Source organism: Trichechus manatus, unplaced genomic scaffold (genome assembly GCF_000243295.1).
Source record: "Trichechus manatus latirostris isolate Lorelei unplaced genomic scaffold, TriManLat1.0 scaffold00010, whole genome shotgun sequence".
In the NCBI taxonomy this organism is placed as follows: domain Eukaryota; kingdom Metazoa; phylum Chordata; class Mammalia; order Sirenia; family Trichechidae; genus Trichechus; species Trichechus manatus.
In genome coordinates this window covers 29652909-29676471 of record NW_004443946.1, presented here as the reverse complement: position 1 = coordinate 29676471, position 23563 = coordinate 29652909, and the positions used below count along the sequence as shown (strand labels likewise).

General features: G+C 51.8%; 1 protein-coding gene across 1 annotated transcript; it reads right to left on the bottom strand.

The window, feature by feature from the left end:
• Positions 1 to 2077: 2077 nt before the first annotated feature.
• Positions 2078 to 23044, bottom strand: VASH1 (vasohibin 1). The gene is made up of 7 exons (XM_004371065.2): positions 22520 to 23044; positions 12673 to 12761; positions 11393 to 11449; positions 9836 to 9910; positions 5992 to 6373; positions 3286 to 3398; positions 2078 to 2335 (listed from the first exon to the last, which is right to left on the bottom strand). Exons 1-7 carry the CDS (start codon positions 22820 to 22822, stop codon positions 2263 to 2265), a joined length of 1092 nt encoding a protein of 363 aa, XP_004371122.1. The 5' UTR covers positions 22823 to 23044; the 3' UTR covers positions 2078 to 2262.
• Between the last annotated feature and the right edge of the window lie 519 nt (positions 23045 to 23563).

Genomic DNA, 23563 nt, shown 5'->3' with positions numbered 1-23563 from the left:
GTAACCCAGTGGGGTAGTTAGGCACCTCCCCAGGGCTCATTTTGCCCATGAGGAACCTGGTGAGTCAAGGGACCGACCAGTGGCCTCCTAGAGTGCCTCTGGCTGTCCCATTGCTGGGCCTGGCTCTGGGCCAGGAGCTGCTGGTTTGATGAGCTGCAAGCTCTGGTGCCTCCCCTGATGGAGCAGTCTCACCAGCAGAGGCCTCCCTGTCTCTTCCTCCCCTTCCTCTTTCTTTGCCTCAGGCACATGCTGAGAGCTGTACTCTCTCCAGTCCACTCCACCCCTGTGGTGACAGCACCACACAGGTCTCTGGTCTGCAGGACAGTGAGTAGGAGGAACACAGGGCGGTTGCCCACTCCGAGAGGCGCTTCAGCGGCATTTCCTCATCCTCGGCTGCAGCTGCAAGGGCCCTTCCCTGGCCCAGCCCAGCTCTAGGAAACTTAGAATGTTTGTGCTTTCTCCCTCAAAGCATCTCACTGGACTTCTCCCCCACCACAAGCTCTTTCTACTCCAGAGATTGCAAACTGCTGTTCTTTTTTTGCCTGTATTGGGTTTTAAAATTTTTTGAATTGATTGCCAACATTTAGAAATCAGGAGAATTCACACAAAAATTCATAGTTCTGGCTTCTGAAACATCAGGTGACCTAGCAACACAGGACCCCACTATGAGAAGAGTTGAGTAGCAGCAACCCCTCTAGTGGGGTCTACCCTTCTTAGTTGGCCTCAGTACCCCCAGCCGCCCTCCTTGTAATGACCTGCCTGGCCACTGTAGGGATTTGAGCTTACTACTCTAATTTGATCCCTCTCTTGTCCAGGTTCCAGGCACCTCCACAGCCTTACTGACAGCTGGCCCCGGCTGAATCCTAGCCTTTCAGTAAAACCTTAATGTTCATCACATCCAACTACCCTTCCAGAACTTGAATCCTCTGCACAGCTTCCTGACAAGTAGCCATCTAGTCTTTGCTTGAATACCGCCTGTGGTAGGGAACTCATCACTCCCTAAGACAATCTGATCCTAAACTCTCCCCCAACCCTTTCTCACATACAACCCCAGCTCTTGGGTTCTGTCCCCTCAGTGGCTACATGGTGCCCTTGCCCTACACTTCCTTGTTGCTTGAGCCTCTTTTCCTGAGCCCTGACAACCTCTCCACAGGCTCTCAATTCCCTGCCAGGTATCTTGCATGACTCCAGCCATTCAGGTTCTGCCCTGTCAGAGCCCTGACGAGATGCCCAAGTGATAGGCTTGAGCATCACTGCAGCCCCCAGGCCGGCCTGCTAACCAGGGAGGCTAGCCTGAGCCACAAGTACCCTGGTCTGCTCTCAGTTTCCCTAGCAAAGGCTGAGGTAACAAAGGGGGAGCAGCAGTGCCCACTGCCTGGCAGTACCCAGGGCCTGAGTGTCCCATCCCACCTCCAGCTCCTGGTCCTGCACCCAGGTCTGCTCAGTCCCCACAGTCATGCCAACCCCATTGCAGCCCTGGGCCCTCCACAAAGCCCAACCCCTTTAAAGAGCTCCCTGGACTACAGAAGCAGGCAGAGCTGGGTCTGAGCAAGTAAAGCCAGTGGGCACTTTGGGGCCTGGGAACATCTTCACCCAGGGGTTCTTTCCTGGGCGCTTGCATAGCCTGTCCCCAGCATGGCTGAGCCAGTAGGCGGTGCCAGCCCGAGCAGCCCTTCCCGCGGGGTGCCACAGGGCTTTCCTGGGCCAGGGCTTCCCACTCTCAGGGCAGTTGTGGCCTGTGCAAAGCTCCTGACTTTTGGGTGATGCAGACCTTTCGCGATGATTCCTACCCTGATTCCCTTTCCCTGGATCAAGATTCTGCCAAGGCAGACAGCCTGAAGAGACACTTTCATGCCTCCTCCCCACCCCACCAAGCCTTAGACCTGGTAGGGCTGGGAAACGTTCCATAGATAAGTCAGGGGCAGGGTGCCAGCAGAGCCAGCAATCCCCTCACCCAACCTATGCGCGTAGACCACCTAAGCACTGGCCTTTTAGCCATTGGCAGATCCATTAGTAGTACATTTTCCCCAAATACACTTCAGTTGTGGAGTTAAAAACTCCAAATAAAATACTAACTGCCCAAAGTTAGGGGGCGTGGCTCGGTGGGAGAGGGAGCAGTTTGGGCGGCTGAGCTAGAACACACATTTCCTGCCGCCCCTCACCCTCTCCCTTCACCAGCCCCTTCCTCCCCTACAAGCGAGGCTGGTCCAGCAGGTAGGTCCTGGCCCCCAGGAGCAGGGTGAGCAGGGCGCTGCCACTGCCTCACACCCGGATCTGGTACCCATTGAGGTCTGGCATGGCTTTGGGCTCAGACGGCTTCTTCTCCCCGGATGGCCTGCAGGAAGGGAGAAAGCAGAGCAGAGGGGTCAGGGTGAGTGGTCATCAGGTTAGGGAAACGGGGAGGAAGGAGCAAGTGGAGGAGGGAGCAAGTCGTAGCTTCCCCTGGTGGCTTCCACCCTCCATTCTCCACTGGGCCACACACAGCAGCAGAGAAATAGTGGAAGTGTGTTTCTGGAAACTCCGCCCCACCTACGTTCTCTTGAACATGGTCCATGGCTCTCTCACTGGCTCTTGTTCTTTGCTGGAGGTCAATTAATCTGGCCAGGTTTGGCTGATAACAGCCTACAGTGTAAATCTAAGGGAAGTCTGCTCTTTACAGACGCCTCCCAGATCAAAGTGAATGCTGATGGGTATGTTGGGGTCAGAGGCCTGCTTGGAACCCCTTAATTCATACCAGACAGGTGGCTCCTGAATGACAATTATATTTAAAGCAAGAGCCAGACTGAGATGTGGGAGACACAATCAGAGGAGGCGGCCTAGCATTTTAATGGCATGTTTTTGCCGTCTAGATCCAGGCAAAAACCAGAGTCTTGGGGGCCAAAGTTCTGTTCAAAGCCATCCACCCAGCTGCCCATCTGATGTTCAGACCCTCACCACCACAGTCCTGGGGAGAACTCATGCCTCGCAGGGGCAACCCCTTTCACCCTGCCTCCCACATAATCCATTCTGCCACACGCCTGGGCTCTTCTGACGGCCCTGCTGGCCTACCACCGAGGCTTCACACAGCAGCCGGTGGGGCCAGCTGAGTTTCATTTCCTCCAGAATTGCTGTTGGGAGATGTCAACACAGGAACCCACCATTCCACATTACCTCCCTCTGGTGGGGGCAAGAGAGAAAGAGGGTGAGAGTGAGGGGAAAAGAGGGGTAAAGAAAAGAAGGTCCAGAAGATGAGAGGAAAAGAAGATGCCTTCTTTAGCCCACCCAGTTAAGATCCCACGTCCTCACCGTCTTTCCCCACGACTGTTCCTGCGATGGGGACTGGACTGGCTCCGCTGCGGGGAGGACACATCCTTCTTCCGGTCCTTGGTGGGTGAGGGAGGGCCAGTCCCTTTGCCAATCTTGAAGGGAGGAAGAAACAAAAGCATCGCTTCAGGGCTGCCCCAGAACCCAACCTGCCCTGCAGGAGTCCACAGACCCCCCAGAGGCTGCCCTGGGAAGCCTCAAGCAACACTCTACCCTTCTCTGGGTCTTTTCAGTCCTACTTCCCAGGCACTAAAGCTGCCAGGGCAAGGGTTCCTTAGCAGCGGGGTCCAAATCCCCATGAGCCTCTGAAGGTAGCAATGGAAGTGGGGGGAAGCCACTGAGCTTTCATAGTATTATACAAAGCCCCTGAGAAAAGGTCTATTCACCCGTTCTGGGTAAATGTACGAGCCAAGGAGAGCATCCCATGTCCGAGCTTTGGCCTAGAATCTTACCAACCCAAGGGGGACACTGGTTATTTCGAGCTAATCAGAGGTCAGACTAGCAGTTAAGTCTCTGATTAAGAAAAAAATGAGAAAAATGAATGAATCACATCCTTTATGCGGCACAGTTTGCTTGAGCTGAGTTTTCAAAACATGGGGTGCACCGGAGGTGGTGGTGGTGGTGGAGTTGTTGTTAGCTGCCATCAAACCGGCCCCTGATTCATGGCAACCCCATGCACAATGGAATAAAATGCTGCCTGGTTCTGTGCCATCCCCATGATGTGACGGACATGGTGTGGGGGGGAATTAGTGTGGGGACAGGAAAAGGGAAAATACAAAGGGAGTCTTTAGTGCTGAATAAGTTGGGATATTACAGTGCTAAGGACCAGGCAAGTAGGTCCAATCTGTTCCCTTGAAGACACAGTAATACCTTGAGCAGCAAGAGCCAGGGTGCTGGGCAGCCCAGAGGCTAGATAGGAAGGACCAGCTTGGGAGCAGGAGAGAGTAGGCCCTGAAAGTGTGGGCAGCCTATTTCTGCCCTGGGGGAAGGTACTCTCACCCAACAAGGTCATGGCCTTGGGGTTGGCCAATGTGTTTAGACCCTCTGTGACTGGGCAGGCCCAGCCTACCTGCAGGCCCCTGTGACACACCTGGACTCCCCATCAGGAGACTGAGCTCCAGGGGGACCCACTTCCCACTGCCTGTAAGTCTCTGGACTCCCTGCCCCTCAGTCTCCTACCCTGAAAATGGAGACAACACCTCCTGCCAGGGCTGTTTGGGGCAGGGCTTCAAACTGGTTCTTCCTGGTTCAGTCATGGCCAAGGAAGTGAAACTGGACCAAAACTGAAGTTTTTAAATCTGGGTGAACCAGAATGAGAAAAATTATAAGTCAAAGCTATGCTAGAAATCTCATCTCCCTCTTAGAAAGCAAGGGCAGCATACGCATTGCAAAGCAACCAGATCTCTTGCTGGAAGGATTTTGAGCAGAGTCAGAAACAGTGCCCCACTCAAAGATGGTGGCTGATCACCCCACTTTGAATGTGTGTTGTTCTCCACAGTCCTGCCAATAATCCAGTCTCATACATCAGTCTCCAGAAAGGGCTCATTACGCCTCTTCTAAGTTTCCCATTCCAGGGCTTCGACCCATAATTTTTCCTGTTCTGGTTATCATTCCAGATCACCCAAACTGTAAAAATTCTTATCTGTTCTGGTTTCGCTTCATCAGCCATTAGTGAACTGGTTCAAAGCCCTGGTTTGGGGGGAGAAGCAGAGGAAGTGTCTGTTAGTGGTCATAGCAGCGGTACCAGGCTGCTTGGTGGGGGCACAGTCACCGTGCAGCAGTGACCGAGCAATGGGGAGGGACTTAACACCCAGGTGGGGCCCCAGCAGGCCCCAGGGGAAGGCACCCCCCAGTCCAGGGGGCCAAAGGGAGACGTCAAAATTCTGCCCACTGTTAAGGCTCTGGTGCAGTGGTTAAAAGCTACAGCTGCTAATCAAAAGGTTGGCAGTTCTAATCCACCAGCCCCTCCTTGGAAACCTATGGAGCAGTTATACTCTGTCCTATAGGGTTGCTATGAGTCAGAATCGACTCAACGGCAATGGATTAAGGCTCTACGGGCAAGCTCGTCAGCAGCTTATCCCAACTGTTCTAGATACAAGGGCTGCCTCCTCTCAGCCACCTTCCACTCCACTGAGATTCCTGCTTATTTGGGAGTGGGTGAGAAGGGAGAAGAAATGACTACTCAATATCTTCCCTATAGTCTAACTTTTCCCTTTTCTCTGGGCTCTTCCTCAGCTTTCAGTAAAGGTTGGGGGGGCAAAAGGCAGGACACATTGGAGGAGAGATTCCCTTCCCCTCCCCACCAGCCTCTCAGACAGGTCATGACTCCCACCAGGGGTCTTTACTCAAAGTCCTCCACCTGGAGAATCACACCCCTGCCCTTCTCCATGTGTCCAAGAACTACCACCACCTGGACCCAGCTCACCTGCTTCCTCTCTGGTCTGCCCACCTGCGGGACTATCTCCACAATAACGACCATTCACCAAGCCCGGACACCCAGTAGAAGCTTCACATCTGTCATCTCCCTCAATCCTCACTCCACTTCTGCTGGGGCTGGGACGGGTGGGGAAAGGTATCTTTCTCTCCAGGGTGGCTTCCCCTCAGCCGCCAGCCAGGATGTGGCAGCCCTTCCATTTTCCCAACCCAGAGCTCAAGCACCTGCGGGAGCATGGCGGTGCGGCCACTAACCTTCAGACGCATGTCGCGGGCATGCCGCTCCAGCTCCTTGCGAAAGTCTTCACGGCCCAGACGCTCCACGTCCAGCACCGAGTGCTTCCACTCGATCTGCTCCACACTGTGCGGGTCGTGGGACACACACTGGCCCAGTTTCACCTTCTTCAGCACGTGCCAGCAGCGGCTGTAGGCGGCCTCGAAGTCCAGCACAAGCTCGCTGAGTGTGCGGAATGTGGGTGCCTTGTACATCAGGTCCTCGCGCCGGCTCATGCCCAGGGCCCCGTAGCGGCCTCCGAAGTTCACCCCCAGCACAATGTGGCGGAAGTAGTTCCCTGAGAAGTAGGTCTTGAAGCTGATGGGGAAGCGTTCCAGGGTGGTCATGCTGTTGGTGAGGTAACTGGCCACGCGGCCCAAGCTAAGGAAACAGCCAGGGAGAAGAACAGAGGCCAGCACACAAGACCAGCGCTGGGACCATCTCCCATCGTAGGAGAGTCCGGTGCCCAAGGGTCCCTAGACTGTTAGCCAATCAGAAGCTGTGCCTGAGTGCAGCCCCCTCCCCCTTGCTCATCTGCATATTCCTGTCCTTTACCATGGAGCCTGGAATACAGTAAGTGCTCAATAAATGACTATGGAACCAACTGTAACTCTATGGGAACAGGGTTCTTGGCTGCAGGACTCAGAAAATAATAATAGCTAACAATGCTTCCTCACTCCAAACAGCAGAGCTTTCCAGAAACCCTGGTGGCTGAAGGATGGATGAGAGGGACCGGCCCCCACAAATGCCTCCTTCCTCCCTCGTTCCTCCTTCTCTCTCAGTCAGTCACACACATTTAGCCTCATCCCTATATTCCCTTTCAGAGACATTCTCTCACATTTACTTTCTCTCTCACACATACATTCCCTCACAGATGCACACACAGTTCTGTTCCCTCTCACTTTCTCTCCCTCCTCCCCCCTACACTGCCCACTGCCTTTCAAATAAAATCCAAACTCGTTCCCACAGTCCAGCTACCCACTCCCATCTCATACTGCTCACCCCACCCACTCACTCTCCAGCCACCCTGGGTTCCCAGCTGTGGGCCTTTGCTAGTCCTCCTGCCCATCCACCCTCAGCTATTCTCACACCTCGAGCTTAACTGCCATCACCATCTCCCCTTCCAAAGCAAGTCTGTCCTGCTGTTTATCTCCTCCGAGGCATACTCACCACAACCTGTAATTATTTTATTTCTGTGTTTACTTGTTTATTGTCTGTCTCCTCCACCAGAATGTAAACTCCCCAAGGACAGGCGTCTTGTCTGTGGTGTTCGCTGTATCTCCGGGACCCAGCACAAAGCCAGTTAGTCAATAAAACTCTTCTTGAATGCACAAGTAGTAGTAGATGAATGGATAAAAGCAGTGAGCAGACACCTGTCCCAGACACTGTGCTGAGTGTTCCACATACACTGACTCATTTAATTGCCCTAACAACTTTGTGAGACCAGTGCTATTATTACCCCCAATCACAGAGGAGGAAACTGAACCTCAGAGATGTTAAGGAACTTGCCTGAGGTCCCTCTGTAAGTGGCAGAACCAGGATTCAAGTCAAGGTCAGCCTGACCCCTGAAGTCTGTGCCCTGTCACTACACCATGCTCCCTCCAGTGCTAAATTCATTCCACCACCAATTCCTGAGCCCCTCCCTCTCTCCTTCCAAGTGCCTGAGAGAATAAGGTACACCAGAGGGCAGCGGAACAAACTCAGTGCAGTGCCTGCTGGGTGTGCAGTGACTGAGGCAAGCCAAAGTGCTGGGGGACACAAGGAGGGCCCCTCACCCAGATAGGGGCTGCCTCTGATTTCTTCCCACCCCACAATCCACCAGGCAGCCCCTGAAAGGCCTCTGGGACCATGTGGTCCTGCCTGGACCAGCTTCTGGGGAGAAGAGAGCAGAGTCTCCCTGCTACTAGTGTGGGTAGGAGTCTACTCTTTAGTGCCGGCCCTCAGCGTAGCCCTTGAAGGAGGAGGGAATGAGGAGTCACGTGGGAAGCTCTCGCCATAGCCTGGAGTTCTTGGGTAGCCTCATGCTCATCCCAGCAAAGACACCTGGAGACAGGGTGATGCTTGCCAGGCCCTCTGGAAATGGGCCTGCACCCTGTTAATTAACAACTCCCATGGTGGAGCTAGTTCTTGGGCCCTCTGGGGGAAAGGAGGGGCCACCCGTGGCCTCTCTTTATAAACTTAAGGCACATGTAATCCCTGGATAGTGCCAATGGTTAACATGCTGGGCTGCTAACCAAAAGGTTAAATGTTCGAGTCCACCTAGAGGCACCTTGGAAGAAAGGCCTGGATCTACTTTTGGAAAATTAGCCATTGAAAACCCTATGGAGCAGTTCTACTCTGACACATAGGGGTCGTCATGTGTTGGAATCAACTCAACTGCAACTGGTTTGGTTTTTTGTTTTTTGGTTTTTTTTTATGTCTATGTAGGGGTGGAGCCCTGGTGGCACAGTGGTTAAAGAGCTTGGCCGCTAACCAAAAGGTCAGCAGTTGAAATCCACCAGCTGCTCCTTGGAAACCCTATGGGGCAGTTCTACTCTGTCCTATAGGGTCAGTATGAGTCGGAATCCACTCAACAGCAATGGGTTTGGTTTTTTGGCTTTATGTGGGGGTGGGGGGAGTGATTCCTTAGATCACAGGCCCCCTCAGGAGCTGGGCTGTCACCTTTGACCATCATCTTCTCCTGCCCAGACTCAGGGAACTGACTCCTTCTTGTTCCACCAGGCACCCCCTTCCTCTCCTGGGGCCTCATCTAATCCGTACTCCTCTACAACACTGAGCCTGGACCTACACCAGGAGTGAGAGTCCAGAGGTTTAAAAACAGGCAGGTAATACAGGAGGGGGGAAGTGTTGGGTGGGTGTTAGAGATGAAATGAGCTGGCCTGGGGCTAGTAATTGCTGAAGCTAAGAAATAGGCACATCTGAGCTCATTAAATTGTTCCATCTACGTTTGTATAAGTTTTAAGTTTTCTATAATAAAAAGTTTTTTTAAAGAAATGTAAACCAAACCTGTTGCTGGCAAGTTGATTCTGAACCACAGTAGGACAGAGCAGAACTGCCCTATAGGGTTTCCAAGGAGCAGCTGGTGGACTCAAACTGCCAACCTTGGTTGGCAGTCGAGCTCTTAACCACTGTGCCACCAGGGATCCAAAGAAAGGTAAGGCACTGATCAATTAGGGCAGAGAAGGGGTCATAAACCCCTGGGAGCCCTGCCTTGCCTCTCCTCCCCCTCTCTGATGTGGGGCACCTAGGGAAGGCAGCCTCTCCTGGGGGCTTGTCTGCCCTGACCTACCCTGGTACCCCAGCTTTCGCTCCAGTTCTGCCCTTTTGGTCGGGTGACTGAGAAACCCATTTTTTTCTGAGGCAGTTCTGTTTCAAAGACCCCATCTCCACAAGTCAGCATGTCCTGGAAATGCCAACATTTGGGCATCCAAACTGTGTCTCTCAGATGGTTTGGTTCTTGGAAATGGCCCGACAGCCTTTGTGAGACAGTGTGCCCTGACTTGGGGGTTGGAACACAGGGTCACAGTATCCATGTGACTCACAGAAGGGCTGCTGAGCACAGGAGCTGGCTGCACCCCTCCCGTCCTACCCATCACCTTGGGAAGGCTCCCTCGCCTTGGGACCAAGCGGGTGACTGACTGCGCAGGAGAGAGAGCTGGGAGACCTTGGAGCTCATTCAGCCCCCCTTCCCCTCCCAGAGGAGGAAGCTGGGGCCCAGAGGGGCTGAGTCGCTAGCCCATTCACACATGTCACAGATCACATGTCACACAGCCCAGAGCATGGAGAAGCTTGCTCCCAGGGCCTCCCAGAGCCAAAGAAGGATACATTCCCAGGATCACGGCTTCCAGGCATTTGATTGGCAGAGCCTCTTTGGTCATTTCCTTGGCCAGGTCCATCAGCCTGTGGGAAGTGGGGGCTAGAGTTCTGAGGACAGTGCCCCCAGAACGAGGGGGCAGGAAGCACAGAAACCCCCCTTCTAAGTTGCCTCAGCACAGACCCAGCACTTCCCCCCTTTACCCAACCTAGAGCCAGAGAAGGGTGGGGACAAAGGCAGTCACTGGTGATAAGGAATGAGGCCCATCCTCCCTTCTTTCCCTCCTTTCACTTCCTCCCTCCCCACGCTCCAGATCCAAAGACCTCTTGGGGGAGGCGAGTACGAATGGGGACAGGTAGTCACAGGCAGGACCTTGACAGTCTGGGTGATGGTGGTGGTGGGGGAAGAGGTGGGGATGGGGGAGCAAGCCAAGGTTGCTGGGCCCTCTGCATTGACCTCTTCCTTTTGGGAGCACAGCGGACATCCCTGACCCAACCATGGCTTCTCCAAAGAGCTTGGAATTGATTGTAACTGTTCCCCAAAGCTGGCCAGCTGCCAGGGGCCTGGAAGTGGGATCTTGGGCAGACAGCTACAGGCAACTCCCCTCCCCAGCTGTTCCTGAACTTGGAATTCAGGCCAGCCTATACCTGAGGCCTGCTTCCTCCCTCCTCATGAGTGCTGTCCTCCAGGCCTGGGAATTTCACCTGGCCACTAGCTCTGCCCAGGAGGCTGCCGAGGCTCCTCCAGCCAGGCCCCAGGACTGGGTCTCTCCCGCCACCTCCGCTGGCTCCTCAGAGTGCTGTGCAGAGCACATAGCAGCCACAGGACAAACCAGAGCAGAGCACTGAGGTGGATTCCACCTGGGACTTGGAGAGGGGGCAATTAGCTAATAAACCATGTAAATTATTTTTCATAAGAAAACAGACACAGATAAAGTGTGGAGCAAGATGTAAAATTCACATCAGTTTTTAAAATGCAGGGGCTTCAGGCTGTGGGCGGCCTTGGGCTGAGCCCCCAGGCCCAGGGTGGCATTCACTCCTCACTCTGCTCTGTCCTCAGGCTTTCATAGAAACATCTGAGAGTACATGGATCCAGACAGGGGTCTCCATGTGGGGTGGTGGTGCAATGCTCTCTCCACTGGGGTCCCTGTTGCCTTGGACTAAATGGCCAGAGAAGAGCCAGGAAGGCAAGTGGGGTGGCTGCCCAGGTGCCCAGGTTCCTGCAATGGGGAGTCACAGGCAGTTGCAGGGAAGAGGGAGAGAAGGGAGAAGGACTCCTTCCTGCTAGGACCACCTCTCATTTAAAAAAAAAAAAAAACCAAAAAACGACCCAAGGCTCCTATACAGATAATCTACCTGGGACCACCCTCTATCACACCAAAGTGGGCAGGTGGGCACCCTCCCTCCTAGCTCAGCATGGGCGTCGGGTTTCCTTCTCTCAAGATTGCCGTAGCTGTTCATCCCAGCCAGCTTTCCTTCTATATGACACACATCCTTAGGGCCCCATGGTGGTGCTCACCCCAGCTGTCTGGACCCGTTGGTGCGGAAGGACCACGTACCCCTACTTACCCTGTCAGAGGTCTGCTCTTCTTAATTTCAAAGAACTGTGTCCCTGTGTGATTGTACCTGTGGGTGCTGGTTAAGGGCTTCCTAGCTTTGTCTGGAACAGGCTTGTCCTGCCCCTTCCAGCCCCAGCCCCTGACCCTGGGGGCCCAGCATAACCAGGGGTACATGCTGGATACAGGTTCCACAAAGTCCTTCCCACAGGGCACCTTGGAGGACGCTCAAGACCCGGTTCTCCTGGAGGGGGAGTGGAGGATGCAGCATTTGTGCTTCTGCTTCCCCTATAGAGCCCCTGCTTTCTTCTCTCATCCTCTTCCCCACTCCCTACGCTGGTCCTCCCTGGCCTCCCTCCCTGGGACAGGAGCAGGCAGCCTGCCCAGCAGGGCTGGGAGAAGACTCAGCTGCGACAGCTCTCGGCAGCTCTTCATTTTCCAACCAGTTGAGAAGTAATGTGAACTGAGGGAAGGCTGAGTGGGAGTCTACCCTATCGTCTAGATGCTGGGCGCTCCTCAATCAATCAATCACCTCCCCTCTCTGGGCCACAATTTTCCCACTGGCAAAGGGAGGGCTAGACCCAATTTTCAGTAATCAGCCTGGCTTTTCTCCTACTCGGGACCCAGGCCTGGTCTTCCCCTCTCCAACCTCATCTGCAGCCAGGAGATTCTGGGGAGAGAAGCCAGGACACAGCTATAGGCAGGGGGCAGGGTTTTGGACGGGCTCAGAGGAGGGGCACCAGGGAATCTGGGGCCAAGCGGAGCCCATCCTCCTGCCAAGGAAGAAAAAGGCAGAGAACTGGGAGAAAATTCCAAGATGCAGAAGTTACCTCCTGGAATATAAAACTCTTTTTCTCCTCTATTTTTTCCCCACCTTCAAAACCAGTTCTTAGACAGCCTCCAAGGCAGCTTCCTCTCCCTCTCTCTGCTGGGCTAGACAGGCTGGAGGAGGAGGTCTGGGCAGGCTATTCTAGAACTGGCTGTTTCACCAGCTGGTCACACAGGAGGCATCTCCCTCTCTACCCCATCATACGGCCAGATGAGGAAGCAGGGGCCAGAAAGCCCGGAGTGGGTCCAAACCCGTTCATCAGACAAAATCGCTCAGATACCAGGCGCGGATGTGGGCTGGGTACTGCAGGGCTCCAGGGTCACACAGACTGCCATGTGCACGGCACCCCCCGGAGCTGTAGAACGAGGTACCGCTGCCAACAGCTCTCCAACCCTGTCTTAAGCAGGCCCCACTCTGCCTTAGACCAACCAGACCATGGCTGTGACCCTTGCCGGGGAGGATACTGCAGCTCCCTGATGTAGCGCTGCACAGATTCCAGGCGCTCAGGGACGGGCGTGGATGGCTGGAACGTAGGCACACTTGGTATGGGGATCTGGGGATAGAGAAAGAGCACTGGTCACAGAGGAAGGCTCACCCTGGGGCTTCCAGCCCATCAGACGCTTAGGATCAGCCCCTGGAGAAGCCACAGCCCTGGGGAGGGGCTTCTTTTCTTGGAGATCCTCCTTCCTATGATCCGTCAGGCCCCATCATAGCTATTCCTCTCCCTCCCAGAACTTGACCCACTGCTGTCAAGTAGATTCTGACTCATAGGACCCTGTCCCATAGGGTTTCCAAGGCTGTAATCTTTATGGAAGCAGACTGCCACATCTTTCTCCCATGGAGCCACTGGTAGGTTCGAACCCGACCTTTAGGTCAGCAGCCAAGCGCTTAACCACAGCGCCTTGATAGCATGCCTAATTTGGAGCTTATGTTGATGTTCCCGTTTGACACTTCTTTCATGACTCACTGGCTGTTTTGAATTTTAAATATTCATTAACTTCAAGGCTTAACAAGAATGTCAATATTAGGGTTAAGTTCATTTGGGTTTGGGGTTCAATCTGGTTCAAGTGCTGGATCTAAACTAGTCCCCTCAGGGCCCTGCCCTAGGCTGGGGGACAGCTTCCAGGACGGGTGGGTGTATCCTCAGCAGGATGGTGTCGTCCATCCCAGTATCACGAGCACATTTTACCTAGCCTTTCAGAGCTCCAACCTGAACTGCCAAGGAATAGGTAAGTAGTACAGGGTCGTTATAAGTCGGAATTGACTCAATGGCAGCCGGTTTTGGGGCCCTGGTAGCACAGTGGTTAAGAGCCTGGCTGCTAACCAAAAGGTCAGCAGTTCGAATCCACCAGCTGCTCCTTGGAAACCCTATGGGGCAGTTCTGCTCTGTCCTATAGGGTCACTATGAGTCAGAATCAACTTGATAGCATTGTGTTGGTTTTTTTTTTTCAAGCAGGCCAGAGGGACGTATTTTGGGGCAGGTCTTTCTAGGTCTTGCTCAGGCCTAGGTCCTTTGGACGGGTTTCACGGAAGCACAGGAGCCCTGGATTTTCCTTCATGTCCCTTTCCTGCCAGCTCCAGTGCCAAGCAGTAAGGGTCACCGGGCAGTGCTCACCAGAGGGACTTCCCAGCACACCCCAGAGGGAGAGGAGGGGATGAGTCAGGCAGGCAGGTGCCTCCTGATGGCTGGGAACCGACAGCTATGGGCTGCTGGGCTGGCCAGGCGTGAGTCAGGCCCTGCCAGCAGATCCCCAGGGCTGCTCCTCAGCAACCAGGCCGTCTCCAGGGAAGAGTTCATCCTGAGAGTGGGCCCCAGGCTGCCAAATCCTGGCAGTGAGCCCAAGGAGGCTAAAAAAAAAACCTGTTGCCATCGAGTCGATTCTGACTCATGGCGACCCTACAGGACAGAGTAGAACTGCCCCTGGGTTTCCAAGGAGCGGCTGGTAGATTTGAACTGCTGACCTTTTGGTTAGCAGCCAAATGCTTAAACCACAAGAGAGGCATCAATTAGCGGGCCTTTGAGGTTACAGAACTGACTTCTTTGGGTAGAAGAACCAGAATTCCAGGGACAAGGCCCATACCTCTGGACTCCCCCTTGGCCAGCAGCATAGCCTGCTGGGAGATGGCCTCCCAGTTCCTCACACAGGGAAGCCCCCTTCCCTACTACACAGGGAGACCCCCCTCCCTTCTAGGCTGCCCACCAGGGTCCCCGCCAGGCTGCCAGGTCACAGGGAGTCAACCAGGCTGGGGCTGCTGAGTGTCCATCTCAAGCGAAGGGGTATCTGTGAAGGGAATGGTAAAGCAGGAGCATATGCGAACTAGCGGTAGGGCTGGGAGTGGGGGAGGGAAGTACCTAGCACTTTCCGCCCTTCCTCTGGGAGGCTCTCCCGGTGGTGGGGATGCTGAGCCTACAGGGCCCCCAGCTTTTTAAATAACATGGCTGCAGTGGCTGGGGCACTGACAAGGAGGGAAGTGACATACCCATTATCACAGCACACTTGCGTCTAGGGTGCTACTGATGGTGGGGGGTGGGTGAGGATAGGACAACCTCACAGAGATCTACTCCCTGAAATGGGCTGAGACAAGGAGGAAAGGGGCCCTGGTATAAGACAACAGCTTTGCATGAACTTCCTCACTCTTCCTCCCACCCTCACAATCCCTCCTTCCTGTCTGGGCAGTCCCCAGCAACCACGCTGGCTCCCAGCAGCTGACATCTCTGCCTGAGGCAGCTATTTCCCTTTTCACATCACCCCCACTCCCCTTACTGGTGCCACCAAGGGGACAAAGCCCAGCCCAGGGACAGTGGGGCGGGGGGGGGGGCTCTCTCTCCTCTTCCTGCTCAACTACCTCGTGCCAAATGGCTCCAGAACTCTCCGAGGGCCTAGCCTGGCCTCCCCTGTGTCAACCATATGGGGGTGGGGGGATATGGGAGAGGAATTAGAGGAATTACTTAGCAATTTACTATAAACAGCATCACAATCCATTCAGTGACCTGATCTCCTCAGCTGGGAAGCCCTGCAAGGTAGGGGGAGCAGGTGGGTCCCCCAACTTCTCAAGAGAGGGGATCTAGGGACCTCTATGAGCTTCAGATAAAAACTGTAAGTATACTCTTCCTTGAGAAACTTCAAACAAGGAGGGAGCTGGAGTCCGAGTCCTGCGGCTAAGCTCACCCAGAGCCAGCCACGGGCCAGGCATCAATGCCTGCCGTCCAGACAAAGGACCCAGGAAAAGGCTGCTCTGGGAGAAGGAAGTAGCCTGGTAAGAGTCAAAAAACACTTGGGATTCCCAATCAGGACCTTAAAGGCCACCACCACCAAGGCTGAGCCAGAAAAAGTCCCATCTTTTGATGTGTCACTCATTTTAACCCATTGGAGACAGTGCCCATGCCTTTTCCTGAATGTTCATGACAAGCACAGACTCATTCACTCAAACACAAATAATCAAAGACTCTGTACACTCAAATGACCAGCCTGCTTTAGGACCTGCTAGCCTGAATTTGCCTCCATCCTCTGAAACAGAGCCAGGAAATATTTCCTCACTGTTTAGGGGTGGGGTAAGTAGCGTATAGTGGGGGTGGGTGATGTCTTCTACCCGGATCTCTTCAGGGACAACTCCTCCACTACCAAAGGCCAAAAGTTACTTATGTTCTTTCTACCAGTTGCCATAGAGTCAATTCTGACTCATGGTGACTCCATGTGTGTCAAAGCAGAACTGTGTTCCATAGGGTTTTCAATGGCTGATTTCTCAGAAGTAGATCACTAGGCCTTTCTTCCAAGATGCCTCTGGGTGGATTTGAACCTCCAATCTTTTGGCTAGGAGCTGAGCATGTTAACTATTTGCACCATGCAGGGACTACGTTCATTCTACTCATTGCTGTCGAGTCAATTCCGACTCACAGTGACCCTATAGGACAGAATAGAACTGCCCCATAGGGTTTCCAAGGCTGTAATCTTTACGGAAACAGATTGCCACATCTTTCTCCTGCAGAGTGGCTGGTGGGTTTGAACCACCAACCTTTCAGTTAGCAGCCGGACGCTTAACCACTGCACCATCAGGACTCCTATGTTCATTCCAGGAACCTCTTAAAGTCCTGAGTTCTATTACAACATTCCCACTGAAGGGTCTAGTCTAGCATAATAAGCAGGCTTGGGGAAGGTGGGAGTCGCCTGGAGCTGAATGTGTGGGGAAAAAGCAGCATAGTCTAGAAGTTAACAGATTCTAAAACTAGACTCTCAGTATCTAAATCCCAACTCTGCCATTTGGTCACCTTAGGACAAACTCCTTAACTTCTCTGTGCGTCAGATGCCACATCTGTAAAATGGGTTACAATAACAGAACCAGCCTCATAGAGTAACTGAGATGCTGTGAGCTGGGGCCTTTAAACAGAGCCTGGCACATGGCAAAGACTCAATTCCTGCTCACCGTCATTATTCTTCCGATGTGTACCAAAGACATTGGTCAGCATATGCTGACCCTGACAATGTGACCTTTTGGGAGATGTCTAAATTCACATTCTGCAGGAGCTCAGTGGCCAGAGCCACAGCTAGAAAACCTTCAGCAGCAGGGTCTGGGATAAATGGTGACTAAGCCATATTTGGTAAAGCAGAGGGTCAGCAAAAATGAGAGAAACCTTGATGAGATGAACTGACACAATAGCCACGTCAGTGAATTCAAGCGTACGAACCATCATGAAGATGGCAGAGAACCAGGCTATGTCTCATCCTGTTGTACATAAGGTGGCTGTGATCAGAGCCAACTCAATGCCGACTAATGACAAGTTTTCAAAGGTGGCGGCAGCTTGAAACAGTGAGGAGAGACGCTTATCAAGGAGCACAAACTTCCTGGATTTAGGATCCTTTTAGAAAGTGTTGTTCTTTAATAGATTGGTTTTGTCCTTTTAAAGGATATTTCTCCAAAGCGTCTGTGGGGTGGTTTGCTACACAATCCTGGTTTCATTTACTGGGTTATTACATGCTCACCTATTTCACATGCTTTACCTCATTTATTCCTCCCCACACCCCCTCTGTAGCGGGCACTGCTATTATCCCCTTTTACAACCAAGGAAACTGAGACACAAGGAGGTTTCGGACCTTGTTCACGTAAGTAGTTATGGGAGAGCCAGGATCTGAACACAGTGGATTGGGCTTCAGCACTCTCTCGTTCCATCAGACTGTTATCCAAGGGGTCCCAGACTCAACTGCCTCCAGGGACTGGGCAGATAACATAAATGGGTCGGGCAGGCTGGGCGTGATTGGTGGGGACAGTGGCAAACTGGGGGAGAGGGAGCGCTCCTCAGCCCCAGCTCACAGCTGTCATGTGGGATCGCAGATTCTCTGTTCCCAGGCCACATTTTCTGAAAAGATGCCAAAAATCTGGATCTTTATGTGAGATCTCGCAATTTTAAATTTTGGCTCAAATGGTTTTTTAAAACAGTCCCAACAAAATATATCTTTGGCCTACCATGGTGGGACCCAGCACACCATCACTCAGGGAAGGGAGAGCCTAGTGGTCAGTCCACTCTGTTGCTAGCAGGCTGCTCAACCTCCCCCTTCCCCACACCATTTTCTGGTGATTTGAGTAGGGAAGTTTCAAATTTTCCCAAACCTCTCACAAAATTCCTTCCACCCTACCATACTCTAGTCAGTCACAACACACGCCTCCACAGACAATCGCTTTATTCCTTCATCAGTGTCTTTCCTATCCCTGAAGTCTGAAGACGAGAAGATGACATTACAGACCAGTCATTAATAAGCTCATTAATATTTTAGTCCCCAGCAGTGGTGACAGTTCTGCAGAGAACAACTGACACTTGCCTGTGGTCTGATTTAGACCTAAGCAAGATGGCTGAAAGGAGCCCTGGTGGCCCAGTGGTTAAGCACTCAGCTGCTACCTAAAAGGTTCAAACCCACCAGCCACTCCACAGGAGAAAGATACGGCAGTCTGCTTCTGTAAAGATCACAGCCTTGGAAACCTTATGGGGCATTTCTACTCTGTCCTATAGAGTCACTATGAGTCGGAATCAAACTGAAGGCCATGTTTTTTTAAGATGACTGAAGTGCATTCCCAGGCCCTCTGCTCAGCACCAACTTGCTCATGTGGGCAAAGCATGTTGCTCTGGCCTCACGGGCACAATGCCTTAGTTAACTGAATGAAATTGACCCTTCCCTCCCGAGAAGGACCCAAGAAAACGTAGTGAACATCTAATAGCCAGTATTGGTTTGGGGCTTTACAGTTTGCCAAATACGTCTAACATATAGTCTTTCATTTAATCTTTACCACAATCCACTCCATTTTACAAAGGAGAAAACTGTGGTTCAAATAGGTCAAAGAGGCCCTGCCTAAGGTCATTTAGACAGGCCAATGATCTACACCAAAGTTCATATCCCTTGACAGAACACTCTGTCTTTCAGGAGTTTATCCCAAGGAAATAATCAGAGCTGGACCCTAAAATTTATGTTTTAAAATGTTTACCATAGGGTTCATTTTAAGAATAAAATATTGGAAATAATGTCTGTTATGGATTGAACTGTCCCCCAAAAATACATGTTGTAAATCCTAACCTCTATGCCTGTGGTTAGAATCCCATTTGGGGAACGAGTTGTCTTTGTTATGTTAATGAGGCAGGATTAGTGTCGGGTGTGTCTTGAGTCAACCTATTTCAAGATATAAAAGAGATTAAATGTAAGCTAGCAAGCAGAGATGGGGGAAGATGGATGCCAAGACACATGGAGATCTCCAAGGAACTGGAAGCAAGAAGCTGAAGAGACAAGGACCTTCCTCCAGAGCCCACAGAGAGAGATAGCCTCTCCCTAGAGGTGGAGCTCTGAATCTGGACTTCTAGCCTTCTAAACCGTGAGAAAATAAACTTCTGTTTGTTAAAGCCATCCACTTGTGGTACTTCTGTTATAGCAGCACTAGATAACTAAGACAGAACTTGGTACCAGAAGAGTGGGGTGCTTGTCTAACAGATACTTAAAATGTGGAAGTGGTTTTGGAATTTGGTAATGGGTGGAGGCTGGAAGAGTTTTAAGGTGCCTAACAGTAAAAGACTAGATTGCCTTGAAGAGACTGTTGGTAGAATTATGGATTTCAAAGGCAATTCTGGTGAGGGCTCAGAAGAAGTGAGGAGAGCTATAAAGTCTCTATTGTCTTAGAGAATACATATGGTGCCAGCAACAATGTTGCTAGAAATGTGGATATTGAATGTGCTTCTGGTGAGGTTTTAAAAGAAAATGATGAACATGTGATTGGACAATGGAGGAAGGGTGATGCTTTTTTTTTTTTTTAATTGTACTTCAGGTGAAGGCTTACAGAACAAATAGTTTCTCATGAAACAGTAGTACACATATTGTTTTATGACATTGGTTAAAGGGCGATGCTTTTTATGCAGTGGCAAAGAACTTATCTGAATTATGTTCAAATGTTTGGTGGAAGGTATAACTTATAAGTGATGAACCTGGATATCTAGTTGATGAGATTTCTAAGCAATATCTTAAAGGGGCTGCACGGTTTCTCCTTGCCGCTTATAGTACAATGCAAGAAGAAAGAGATGGACTTAAAAATGAACTGTGCAAAATGAAAGCAAAACTTCAAGATCTGGAAAATTCTGTTGTACAAACTAAGGACGTGTCTTAGAATGTTCACCAAGGACATGGTTACACAATCTTTTGTTAAAGAGATTAAGCCTGTGACTGACGGATCTAACCAACTACCACAGCAGAAAACCCATTGGCTTAGACTGAAGTGGGCAGAGAAAGAATGAGAGGAAAGAACTTTGTCTGCCTCTTGGAATTCTACAGGCAGGAAACAGGCCAAAGGAGCTACATCTGTTGTTCTCCAAGAAAAGAAAAAGACCATCCCTGGAGCAGCTCGGAGATCCGCAGAACTATTGGAAGGACTATGGGAAGCCAGGCCTTCTCGGTTTTAAAGGGTGGGGCCGTGGTCTCCTGGATCTCAAAGGTAGAGCCATGACCTCCTAGGTTTCAAAGAGTCAGATTTTCACCAACTTGGTTCTGGAGTGTGGGGCTGCCATTCAGTTTGGCCAAAAGGATGGGGCCCACTGCCCAAAGCTGAGGGGGCAGGGCTGTCATGCCCAAGGGGCAGAAGAATGAGGCCTGCCGGAGGGAGGGTGTAGGGTCACCACTCTGATGGATTAGGAGAATGGGGCTGTCCAAAGCCAAGGGAGCAGAGTTGCCATCCGAGTGGACGTGGAAGGCAGAACGGAAGCCCAGGGCTGAGGGGCTTCCACCCAGAATCCAGAGAGCATGGCCAACATCTAGAGTCTGGAGAGCAGGGCCATTGCCTAGGTGGTCTCAGAGAAGCCTTCAGAGCTAATGTAATGTGTTCTGCTGGGTTTTGGACTTGCCTGGTGCCCGTTATCCCTTCTTTCCCTCCAATTTCTCCCATTTGTAATGGAAATGTCTTCCTTGTGCCTGTTCCACCACTGTACTTTGGAAACAGATAACTTGTACTCTTGGTTTCACAGGTTCCCAGATGAAGAGGAATCTTACCCCAGGATGGACTACGCCTAAAGGCTCACCCATATTTGATGTAGATGATTCAGAAGATGAGATTTTGGACTTGGAGTTGATTCAAGACTTTTGGGGTGATGTGATGGGGTGAATGTTTTGCATATGGCAAGGACATGAATTTTGGGGGGCCAAAGGATGGAATGTTATAAACTAAACTGTGTCCTCAAAAAATATATGTTATATATCCTAACCTGTATGCCTGTGGTTATAATCTTTTTTGGGAATGGGCTCTCTTTGTTATGTTAATGAGACAGGATTAGTATAAGGTGTGTCTTAAACTAATCTCTTTTGAGATATAAAAGAGATTAAATAAGCAAGGGAGGGAAGCAGAGATGGGGGAAGAGAGATGCCAAGCCACATGAAGATCACCCAGGAGCAGAAGCTAAGAGACAAGGACCTTCCTCCAGAGCTGACAGAGAGAGGAAGCCTTCCCCTAGAGCCGGCACCCTGAATTAAGACTTCTAGCCTCCTAGACTGTAAGAAAACAAATGTCTGTTTGTTAAAGGCACCCATTTGTGGTATTTCTGTTATAGTAGCACTAGATAACTAAGACAATGTCCAACCATAGAGGACTCGCTAAATAAATTATTAGTCAATACGGGGACAATTATGCAGCCATTCAAAAATCAGTCCACATTTTGCTTCCCTGAAAACGAAATGCTCAGCCTTCAACCTCTGAATTCCCTTTTCTCAGAAGACCTTTTCTGGTGGCTTTATCAGTAACTTGATTAAAAACAAAACAAAACAGGACACTTGTCCCGAGTATAATCCACATCAACTGCTGCTCCCTCCCCCACCTCCACTTCTTTGCCATCCCAGCAGGCAAGACTCAGCATTCTTCTGGAACTAGGTCCAAAGAACTCTTCATCGGGGACTTCAGGCCTCTGCATTTGGGAGAGTGTCTCTATAATCTTTAACCATGATGTTTTAAAAAATATTAAGCATATATTTCCATACAACCCTGTATAGCACAGAAAGTCTCAAACACCCTTTCATTCGGCAAGCAAGCACACATAAGTAAGTGCCTGTTCTGTGCCAGGCACACAGGAGGCCCTGGAAAGACAAAGATGAATGAGACCCAGCCTCTGCTTTTGAGCACCACACAACAGATAGATGGCCAACACGGAGGAGTTCCAGAGTACACAGAAACACTATTCAACTTGACCCCTGCCCATAGGACCTCTTCTAACTGCCCAAGTCTGGTGTCAAACACAGCACAGCGTCTGGAGCCAGGAGATCTAGGGTTGAGCCCCACCTCTGTTGCTTACTAGCTACGTGATCTTGAGCTCTTACCTGAGTTTTCAGCTTTCACATCTGTAAAATGGGGGTCAAAACTGCACTCACTTCACAAGGATGTTAGAATTCGGTGAGATAAAGCATGAAAATATTTTCTCAACAAAGAAGCCTATACCCCCTTAGTCATTATCTCTCTGCTCACAGCTCTTTGGTTTTACAAGTGTCATTAAGCAAATGCCATGACAATCCATATAAGTGTGTGTTTGTTAATCTGCTGCCCCACCCACAAAACATGGGCATTTAAAGAGAGATGGTGGGGGCGAGGGTGCTTCTGGGAGACAGTCATGTGAATCTCACAGAATGACCCCAATGGCAGTTGGAAGAAAGTTCTTTTGGAATGGCACCAACCTGTATTTTAAATCTTACCATGCCAGGGGTCCACTACCCCACTTGTGGGAAAGATGTGACTTTGCTCTCTCAGCCACAAGGTCAGTAAAACTCTAGATCTTTCCCTCCACTCCACCCAACCCCACATACCCCTCACCTTGGGCAGGTCCGTGGCTCCACGGATCCGCTGCGCCACCTTCTCTCCATCGGGGTGGATCTTGGCCACGTGCTTCCACATCCTTTCCCAGGTGGCCTCGTCCACAGGTAGCCCACCCCGGTTGACAAAGAAGGGGACACCTCCATCTCGAAGGTCCTCTTCCCCTTCCTCCTCTGGCTCCTCATCTCTTTGAGCTGAGGCTCCTTCGCTGGTCTCCAAACGCCTGACCCCACAGGGGGCGGCAGCTGCAGCGGGGGCAGCACTGCTGCTGCCGCCCCCGACTACCTTCTTCCCCCCGGGCATCCCCAAATCCTTGACAGGGATCGGAGGGAAAATCGGTGGCTCACAAGAGGCTTCCCACACGCCAGCTGCTGCGATAACACATGGCCAAACAGAGTGCAAGGCGCCTTTAAGAAACCAGGGCGTGGCTCACGTACAATAAACTACTACTCGATAAGAAAATCAGTGCAAAACGTGAAGTGGGGGGCCGAGGGGGTCGGTTGTCCCGGGTTAGCCTTAGAGGCCTTGTTCTGTTTGGAAGATGGGATAAAGAGAACACATCCCAAACTGACAGCGAGAACAATGACTGGCAGGAGTCTAAGCTAGCTGAGTGGAGAAAAGTCGGAGAGAAACTGAGATCAGACAGCTCAGACCTGCGGCCGCAGAAAGGAAGGGTCAAGGCACCGGAGCCCACGCCGACTGGGCGCCCCGGGGCCCAGTTTCGGAGAGAATAAATTCCTCCACAAAACACAAGCACGCTCACACCCGCGCGCGTCACAGAGGACCGAGGCGACTCCAGGCCGCGCCAGCTCCAAGCCCTGACCCCAGGGGTGGGGGCGGCGCTGGGGGGCAATTTCTGCGACGCTACGAGTCCGGGAGCCAAGACTGGCAGCTGGCGGGGTCCGGGGAAGGGGCACGCGCCGACGCGCACATTCCACGCCCTCAGCCAACTCCCCGCACAAAGTGGGCTTTGTCTTGGCCCCTGTTCCCTGGCCCCCGAGAGCAGCAGCGGAGCCCCGACAAGGGGACAGTGTGGGTGGGGAG